Source organism: Cynoglossus semilaevis, chromosome 18 (assembly GCF_000523025.1).
Source record: "Cynoglossus semilaevis isolate Cse_v1.0 chromosome 18, Cse_v1.0, whole genome shotgun sequence".
Taxonomy (NCBI): Eukaryota; Metazoa; Chordata; class Actinopteri; order Pleuronectiformes; family Cynoglossidae; genus Cynoglossus; species Cynoglossus semilaevis.
In genome coordinates, this window is record NC_024324.1 from 660,525 (window position 1) to 670,070 (window position 9,546).

General features: G+C 45.1%; 3 protein-coding genes across 3 annotated transcripts in view; all 3 read right to left on the bottom strand.

Annotated features, from left to right (window-relative positions):
• Window positions 1-4,306, bottom strand: part of LOC103393852 (zinc fingers and homeoboxes protein 1-like) — a 9,083-nt gene extending 4,777 nt beyond the window's left edge. Inside the window, 5 exon segments of the mRNA XM_017040892.2 lie at window positions 8-987; window positions 1,073-1,199; window positions 1,798-2,457; window positions 2,668-3,129; window positions 3,526-4,306. Of these exon segments, the coding sequence (XP_016896381.1) occupies window positions 8-987; window positions 1,073-1,199; window positions 1,798-2,457; window positions 2,668-2,993 (2,093 nt within the window). The 5' untranslated portion in view covers window positions 2,994-3,129; window positions 3,526-4,306.
• Window positions 4,307-6,125: 1,819 nt separating this feature from the next.
• LOC103393860 (BOLA class I histocompatibility antigen, alpha chain BL3-7-like) overlaps window positions 6,126-9,546 on the bottom strand; it is a 9,714-nt gene continuing 6,293 nt past the window's right edge. Inside the window, exons 7-11 of the transcript XR_003052578.1 lie at window positions 7,202-7,261; window positions 6,898-6,939; window positions 6,742-6,780; window positions 6,566-6,583; window positions 6,126-6,484 (exon numbers count right to left, since the gene is read on the bottom strand). The gene's annotated coding sequence lies outside the window, so the exon portion shown is untranslated. The remainder of the gene's footprint in view (window positions 6,485-6,565; window positions 6,584-6,741; window positions 6,781-6,897; window positions 6,940-7,201; window positions 7,262-9,546) is intronic.
• LOC107989960 (H-2 class I histocompatibility antigen, L-D alpha chain-like) lies at window positions 8,371-9,540 on the bottom strand. Its single transcript, XM_017041163.2, has 2 exons — window positions 9,361-9,540; window positions 8,371-8,777 (listed from the first exon to the last, which is right to left on the bottom strand). Exons 1-2 carry the CDS (start codon window positions 9,455-9,457, stop codon window positions 8,386-8,388), a joined length of 489 nt encoding a protein of 162 aa, XP_016896652.1. The 5' UTR covers window positions 9,458-9,540; the 3' UTR covers window positions 8,371-8,385.

A 9,546-nucleotide genomic window follows, 5' to 3' on the forward strand; every position in this document is an offset into this window, starting at 1 on the left:
GAAGGGGGGAGACTTCTGCTTCTCACGAGAGGACGACACTTTGACCTTTTCTGTTTCAACTTCAACGTCCCCGCCTTCTTTTGTGGTGGGCGCTTTCCGCCTCTCGGTGAACCAGGCGTCGACCTCCCGCCGCGTCAGCTTGGTCTCCGTCCTCAGCCGGCTGAGCTCCTCGTCAGAGGGAGTGTCCGACTTCTGGAAACTGGCCTCCAGGACGAGGAGCTGCTCCGGAGTCTTCTCTTTGAACTTCTGCGGCGTGAAGTCCGGGAAGGCGTGGCGGAATTTGACCCTGCTGTTGCCACCCGTGCCGGGGGCACTGGCGGTCGTGGGGGAGGAGTCGCTGGCGTCGTCACTGGAGTCGATGACAATGGTGGCCGTGTTTTCACCGTTGCCGTTGTTGTTCAGACTTCCGCTGCTGCTGCGTCTCACTCTGGCTCCGCCCGCTGTCGCCGCCCTGCTGGGTGACAGGTCACTGAGCAGGAGGCTGTGCTGATCCCTGGAGTTCCTCTGGTTGTAGCGCGTGTCGCTGAACCACTTCTTGATGGCTCGTTTGGAGAGTTTTGTGACCTGCATGAGGCGGGAAATCTCCGCCTCTGTGGCGAACTGCCTGCGGCTGTAGCTAGCCTTCAGCTCCGCCAGCTGTTCCTTGGACTTCTTCGGTTTAGATCCTAACGTGTCCAACCCAAGCGCCAGGCTGGCGGAGGAACCCGTCAGCTCAGCAGTGGACTCCGACGTTGACGGTTCCGCTGCTTTAGGCTGGTTTCCCGGGACTCCAGCGACCGTGAGGGTGATGGGGGAGGCGACGGGGAGGGCGGTGCCGTTACCTGTCACCTGAGTGAGGACGAGGCCGGGCTGCCCAACGATCTGACACGTCTGGAAGATGGACTGCAGGCCGTTGGTGGCAGCAGCGATGTTGGCGGGGATGACGGTGATGGTCTGAGGGACCGCCTGGACCGTGCCGTTGAACTTCTTCTTGCGGGCCTCCTCCACCTGTGGACACCAGGTGTCAGTCAACAATCTTTGAAGGGTGATGTCACAGCAGTGTGTGTGTGTGTGTGTGTGTGTGTGTGTCCACCTCTTCTGGCGTCCAGCTGACCCCATGTTTCAGCCTCTGAGCAGAGAACCAGACCTTGATCTGCTCCTCAGTGAACTTGGTCTGTGAGACCAGACCCATGATCTCTGACACAGACGGGTACGGGAACCTGCGGAGAACGGAGGTCGGAGGTCAGAGTAAAGACATTAACCACCAATAATTGGTCAACAATTAATGGACCATCTTTGGCTAACTTTAGCTGTATGGCTAACTTTATACATTAAGCTAACTTTAGCTGTTGTTAACTTTAGATGTTTGTTAAATTTAGATGGGGGGGGGGAGGGGGGAGTCAAACTCATTTCCACCAGGGGGCCACATCATCAATACAGTTCCCCTGAAGGGCCGGTTGTAACTGGAAGACTGTATATGATCAGGGGTCCCCAACCCCTGGTCCACAGACCATCACAAGTCCATAGGTCATTTGGTACCGGGCCGCAGTGGGAGACAGTGAAAAAATGTACTTCATTTTTACTCATTCTCTTCGTTGCAGCGGGCCACACAAAACGGCTCGGCGGGCCGCATTTGCCCCCGGGCCTTGAGTTTGACATGTAAGCCTTAGACGTTTAGCTAACTCTTGTTTCCAAGGTGCTACTAAAACACAGCATACTTTTACTAACTGCTAGTTTCCTTTAAGCTAACACTAACTCGACACCCCTTTGTACTGAACATCAAGTATCAGGAAGAGGATGGCAGTGTGGCAGTGTCACCTGTTGTAGGCGCTGTGGAGCAGCACGTTGCTGTCCATGGCAGCGTTGTAGGTGGGGATGCTGCTGACGGGGATGAGCAGCTGCGTCTGCGTGCCGTTCTGCTGCTGCTGCTGCTGCTGCTGCAGTGCTGTCAGCACCTGTGCTAGCGCCCCTGCAGGCAGCACTCCGCCACTGCCCGATGCACCTTTGATCTGAAGCACGTTGGGGCTGTTGACCACGATGCCCTGGGGGACGGCCTGGACCTGAAGAGGTGCCGAGACGGGGACCAGCCGAGGAGCCACGGTGGCCGTGGCGACAGCGGGAGTGAGGGGAGCGGGCGACAAAGTGGGCGGCTCCCTCTGCTCGTCTTCATCCTCTTCATCACTTTCCACTTTGATCACGCCACCGTTGTCCGTGGCGGCCATCTTTTGTGTGGCGGTGAACTTTTTGACCTCCTGACGACCCCTGACCCTCATGATAGGCGTCTTACTGAGGACAATGCCGCGGCGCCACATCTCCTCCGACTCCTCGTCGTCCTCCATCTTGACGAAGCTGCCGTCGAAGGTCAGGTCGTTGACCGTCTGCTGGATGACCGTCTCGTTGTGTTGCCGCACCATCGTCCGGGTGAAGTTGTCCTCCCCCGGGTGCAGGTGGGCATTATGGGCCAGCAGGGAGTCGTAGCTGTGGGCAGAGGATTGTGGGTAGAAAGTGTTTGAGTCATGTGACATGGCATTTTATGATGTTTGGCCACAAGGGGCCAGTAAAACTCAAGGATAAACCATCTTACAAACAACCGGAAAATTCACTTCTGTAGTTTGTTCTGAAATCGTAACACGTAACTCTCTCGTGTTCATGAATGTAAACAAGTGAGGCGTCTGGAGCGCCCTCTACCTCTTGGTGTGGTAATCACACTCCATACAGACGTAGGAGGTGGTGATGACCACGTCAGGATGCTCCGTGGACACGTGCACGGTGAAAAGGTTGAGCTCCGCCGTCCGGAAGCTGCAGTATTTGCACTCGTACCCCCCCTCGGTGGCGTTGAGCTCGTGGTCAGCCGACACCCGTGTGACGCCGCAGTCGTCTTCCTCCACCACTTCTTTATCGTCCTCTGCCTCCTCGTCCATGACAACGTTCTCCATCTCCTGGTCAAAGTGCGGCGCAGGTTCCTCTCGCGGGGGAACCATGCAGGGCGTGGTCGACTTCCTCCTGCTGGACATCCTGTACTTCCTGTTTCTGTGTGTGTGTGTGTGTGTGTGTGTGTCAGCGCCGTCTCAGTTCACAATAAGAAACTGCTGCTGCCGCCATGAGAAATGATGTCATCAGTCAAAACAAAGCTGGAACTTTCTTTAGATCCTGAAGGGAAAAAACAAAATAAAGAATAAAATTATCTTCAAATTCACACCGGGCTTTTTCACATTTCCCACTTCATCTCAACTCACTATTACAACAAAGGAACGTAACACAAACGTAAAGACAAAAAAACAAAAGAGACTAAACAACAACAGTGACGTCACTCTGGACAACTGCAAAACAACAACATAAAAGAACAACAACAACAACAACAACAACAACAACACAACCACGCTGGACTTTCATATCACAGCCAATGACTAGAACGATGGCCATGGCCACACACGCGCGCACACGCACACACACACAGACTAGCTTACAGCAGCTAACTCCCGGAGCCTCGGTCCTACCTGTGGTTTTGACCCGGCCCCGGGGCCCTTTGTGTGGATGTGGACTCACCTGGAGAAGCGGCTCTCCTTCATCGTCACTTAGCCTGTTAACTTTTAGCCTGTTAGCTGTTTAGCGGCGGTGACGGTAAAGCATCACCGTTTCGCTCTCTTCAGCCTTCCGCCTTTTTTTTAGCCAAATCCACGGAGCAGCCCATCGGCTCCAGCACCGGAAACACGGCAGTTACCGAGGGTTAGCCCCGGTTCGTGTCCACACCGACATTAGCCGCATGGTCTACTCCGTTTATTTGCGCACAAAAAACAACAGATTTTGTCCAAAAAGACAACGACAGACCAACAACTCTAATGATATTTTCTAATGCGCCGCAATAACCGAGCGAAGGATGACAACTACTTCCGGTCTGAGATTTTACAAATAAAAGCCTTAAACAAGCGCGTAAACAAGACATGAATATCCAAGTATTGGTTCTCGGGCGATATTAGCACATGGGCTGAAAGCCGTTCGTTATTGTTTTATGTGGGTGACGTCTGGTCACCTCCGTGTCACCAGGGACATTTTGAAATCTTTTAAGTTTGTATTAACCTTCATGACAGATTCTTAGTTAGCTTTAAACTAGTCGTAGATATTGTTTCCTATCTTTTCAAGACAATTCTTAAACATGTTTTTAATTTATTAGCGTAGTAAACATACTGTATTTTAGTTGATGTGTTATATGTTTATTTAATTAAACTTTTGTTTTATTGGCTAACTAATTTCGACTGTCTTTATTGTTTCCGGTGTTTCTGGTCTCCGTTAGCCGTCTTTTAGCTGTGGTATCGGTCCTGTTTCCGATTGAAATGTCATGTGGATTTTTGTTTGTTTTAACATTTACCTCCAGTAACAACAACAACAACAACAACAACAACACAACCACGCTGGACTTTCATATCACAGCCAATGACTAGAACGATGGCCATGGCCACACACGCGCGCACACGCACACACACACAGACTAGCTTACAGCAGCTAACTCCCGGAGCCTCGGTCCTACCTGTGGTTTTGACCCGGCCCCGGGGCCCTTTGTGTGGATGTGGACTCACCTGGAGAAGCGGCTCTCCTTCATCGTCACTTAGCCTGTTAACTTTTAGCCTGTTAGCTGTTTAGCGGCGGTGACGGTAAAGCATCACCGTTTCGCTCTCTTCAGCCTTCCGCCTTTTTTTTAGCCAAATCCACGGAGCAGCCCATCGGCTCCAGCACCGGAAACACGGCAGTTACCGAGGGTTAGCCCCGGTTCGTGTCCACACCGACATTAGCCGCATGGTCTACTCCGTTTATTTGCGCACAAAAAACAACAGATTTTGTCCAAAAAGACAACGACAGACCAACAACTCTAATGATATTTTCTAATGCGCCGCAATAACCGAGCGAAGGATGACAACTACTTCCGGTCTGAGATTTTACAAATAAAAGCCTTAAACAAGCGCGTAAACAAGACATGAATATCCAAGTATTGGTTCTCGGGCGATATTAGCACATGGGCTGAAAGCCGTTCGTTATTGTTTTATGTGGGTGACGTCTGGTCACCTCCGTGTCACCAGGGACATTTTGAAATCTTTTAAGTTTGTATTAACCTTCATGACAGATTCTTAGTTAGCTTTAAACTAGTCGTAGATATTGTTTCCTATCTTTTCAAGACAATTCTTAAACATGTTTTTAATTTATTAGCGTAGTAAACATACTGTATTTTAGTTGATGTGTTATATGTTTATTTAATTAAACTTTTGTTTTATTGGCTAACTAATTTCGACTGTCTTTATTGTTTCCGGTGTTTCTGGTCTCCGTTAGCCGTCTTTTAGCTGTGGTATCGGTCCTGTTTCCGATTGAAATGTCATGTGGATTTTTGTTTGTTTTAACATTTACCTCCAGTGTCGAACCTTTCCTAGAAAAACGTGCATGACAACAACAACAACACCAGAAAACTCCATGGAGGAGGAGCAGCAGTCGGAGCTGAGGCTCAGCCACTGACGGTGAAGAACATGAATCCGTCTTTATGTTGAGACACAAACCACGGTGGTGAATAGTGGAAAAATAATAAAGAAAGAAATAAAAATAGAACATACAAACAACTAGAAAAGTTTTTAAAAAAAGTAATTCAGCTGCCGAGCACAGCTCTATCCGGTTTTAATTTGAAGTCTTTAACAAGAAGCGGAAGCGTCTACCGCTGTTGTGACGTCAGTGATGGGCCTTCTCTGCGTATTTTTATTTCTTTAACCAATGTGATGAGTTTTTTTTATTATTTAGAACTTTATTGAAGGCAAATCCTTTATAGTCTCCAAAATAATCAACAACCAACAACCATGTCAATATTAGAAATGAATAAAATGAACAGCAAATACAAGTGAAATTCAATAGAACAAATGTTCAATGCCAGGATTATTAGAAACAAAATATTATTATAATTAATATTTTATTAATTTTATTATTATTGAAAAAAAAATACAAATGAAAATGGTGCTAAACACATATGTGTATGTATGTATGTATATCTATGTATGTATATGTGTATATATATATGGCATAACAAGAAAAGTGAAATAATTAACACCTGTGGAAAAATAACTTGCGATCGCTGTGGTTAATGAAGCTAACTGCATTTTAGGCTAAGCTTATCTAAATGAACATCTTTTTGGCTAACTTTTAACAGATTAAATGTCTTTTGAACAATATAACCTTAAGCTAACAGTTAGCTGTTACACAAGCCGACACACCGCTTATTTCAAGCTAAATTTCAACTATTTTACAAACCCTAATTATTCTGGTTCATTAATTTTCTGGCAAAAAACTGAAGCCACTCCCTGAATTACTCTCTTTTTGCTAACATTTAAGATAAAAGACACCAAAAATACTCGAGTGCTGTTTGTTTATAAATTCATTCTCAAACTGAACGTCCAGACTTCTGTTCTGGTCCAGTCCAGACCTCAGACCAGGTTCTGCTGCTCTCCAGATACCAGGTTCTGTCCTCCATTAGCCACTAGAGGTGACAACAAGGGCAGATGTTAAATGTTAGCAGTATTTGTTGACTGAACCTGGATTTAAAAACTCATGTGTTTACCTTTTATCAGTGGTTTGTCTTCATACACATCAGATTTTCCAGTTGTAAAAAAACACAGAGAAAACAATTTTCACAGATTTGTTTAAAAAAAAAACAGAAACATAAAGCAAACAGGAAGTGAAGAAATGTTTCCCTGATTTTTTTGTGGGGAAACAAATGTACAAACAAAGACTCACCGACCGACGACTTCCCTGAGTCCAGAGAATTCTCTGAGCCTGAGGACCAAAACAAACCAACAAAGACTTTTAGAGCCTGGAGGACGGGTTAACTAACTAGGTTAACTAGTTGACCATGGGTGAGTTAACATGCGGACTGGTCACCGTGTTATTCACCTTGGGAGAGTTCTTTCTTCTCGTTTGTGTTTCCAAAACAAGCTGTGGAAAAAACAATTGCACAAGAACACGTTAGCTTAAACATTAACTACAACAGTAACTAGAGGTTAGCTAAACGGCTAAACAAGTAGCTAAATTGTTGGTTTTTTTTATTTATTCCAAAATGGTTAGAAAACCAACAGTCAATCTCAGCTAACTTGTAGCTATAGCTGAGCAAACATCAGCTAACTTTTAGTCCATGTGTTTTAGGCCACGTGTCGCCGAGCCTCAGCATCCTTAGTTCATCTCTGTCTCCATCACTTACTCAGTTTATTCTTTTTATGCAGCCAAATCAACAGCAGGGCGACGACCAGGAGGAGGAAGAGGACCATGGACTTTGGTCTGAACTAAAATCTCTGATTTTCTCCATGGACTTTGGTCTGAACTAAAATCTCTGATTTTCTCCATGGACTTTGGTCTGAACTAAAATCTCTGATTTTCTCCATGGACTTTGGTCTGAACTAAAATCTCTGATTTTCTCCATGGACTTTGGTCTGAACTAAAATCTCTGATTTTCTCCATGGACTTTGGTCTGAACTAAAATCTCTGATTTTCTCCATGGACTTTGGTCTGAACTAAAATCTCTGATTTTCTCCATGGACTTTGGTCTGAACTAAAATCTCTGATTTTCTCCATGGACTTTGGTCTGAACTAAAATCTCTGATTTTCTCCATGGACTTTGGTCTGAACTAAAATCTCTGATTTTCTCCATGGACTTTGGTCTGAACTAAAATCTCTGATTTTCTCCATGGACTTTGGTCTGAACTAAAATCTCTGATTTTCTCCATGGACTTTGGTCTGAACTAAAATCTCTGATTTTCTCCATGGACTTTGGTCTGAACTAAAATCTCTGATTTTCTCCATGGACTTTGGTCTGAACTAAAATCTCTGATTTTCTCCATGGACTTTGGTCTGAACTAAAATCTCTGATTTTCTCCATGGACTTTGGTCTGAACTAAAATCTCTGATTTTCTCCATGGACTTTGGTCTGAACTAAAATCTCTGATTTTCTCCATGGACTTTGGTCTGAACTAAAATCTCTGATTTTCTCCATGGACTTTGGTCTGAACTAAAATCTCTGATTTTCTCCATGGACTTTGGTCTGAACTAAAATCTCTGATTTTCTCCATGGACTTTGGTCTGAACTAAAATCTCTGATTTTCTCCATGGACTTTGGTCTGAACTAAAATCTCTGATTTTCTCCATGGACTTTGGTCTGAACTAAAATCTCTGATTTTCTCCATGGACTTTGGTCTGAACTAAAATCTCTGATTTTCTCCATGGACTTTGGTCTGAACTAAAATCTCTGATTTTCTCCATGGACTTTGGTCTGAACTAAAATCTCTGATTTTCTCCATGGACTTTGGTCTGAACTAAAATCTCTGATTTTCTCCATGGACTTTGGTCTGAACTAAAATCTCTGATTTTCTCCATGGACTTTGGTCTGAACTAAAATCTCTGATTTTCTCCATGGACTTTGGTCTGAACTAAAATCTCTGATTTTCTCCATGGACTTTGGTGCGGCAGAGTAATTGATCTAAAAACTTCCAAAAGAACTTGTGACGGACCAGACTGGTTTTGTCTCATCCGATCCATCAAGATTCCGATGTTGATGTTGAACCAGTCCATCTTGCTCTTGCGGGTATCAGACCCCTTCTTCCAGTAGTCCTTATCCTCCTGCTCCTCCATCCATTTCTGTTTGGGAACTTTGAGTGGATGGTCGTTGTCAAAGTAGTCGATTATCCTGCCGTCCAGCAGACCCATGGCTGTGAACTTGTGAAGACCAGGAGTGGACGGCTCTTTGGAGTAGGCCGTGTAGATGTAGGTCAGAGAGTGAGTTTCTGGAGAAGTGACAGAAAATCATTCTTTATTTGTTCACAGTAAAAAACAACAACGTTTCACCCACAACAACAAAAAAAACCTGAAGGAGGCCGAACTGGATCACACACTGAACTATGTTACGATTAATTAACAGCTAATTTCCAACTTAACTTCAGATAAGTTGACACAAACGAACAGGAAACCGAACTAAAACCTGAACCAAACAACGACCACAGAGACTGACGTCAGGCTTTAGGTTTTAAATTCGGTAATGTGTTCAAAAAAACAAACTGTTTTAGTTGAGACGGATCGATACAAATATCGATACATCGTCAACAAATAAATATAGTAAAAGTGCTTTCAACACGGTGTACCGAACGCCACAGCAGCCGTCGACATGTTGTCATTTTTCAGGTTCGATATATCGGAGGCCAAGGTCTGGACTAAAGTCGATGTTTATATCTGCGCTACATTTCGCCTGTTTCCTTGTCCTGGACGAAAAAATATAATCTTAATCTAAAAATAAAACATTTTTTGCCAAACACGTTCGTAAAATAAATGTTCGTCACAAGTTTTTTTACTTTCGATTTCGCCCGAACTTACCGCAGTTCACGGTCACAGCTGCGGCCAACAGAACCAGAACTGGAACCAGACACGATCCGAACATAAACACGTCCCTTCTCCTGTCGATTAAACCCATTTCGAACGTTTAACAATCTTTCAAATATAGTGTTTTGTCTCTCGATTCGGTGGCTGTTGTCTTCAGCTTCTATTTCCTCTATCTGGGCT

Excerpts from the sequence above, each read along its gene's own strand:
- LOC107989960 (XM_017041163.2), bottom strand. The coding sequence starts at position 9,457 with ATGGGTTTAATCGACAGGAGAAGGGACGTGTTTATGTTCGGATCGTGT. Across the intron at positions 8,778-9,360 it reads AGCTGTGACCGTGAACTGCG|AAACTCACTCTCTGACCTAC; the intron begins GTAAGTTCGGGC and ends TCACTTCTCCAG.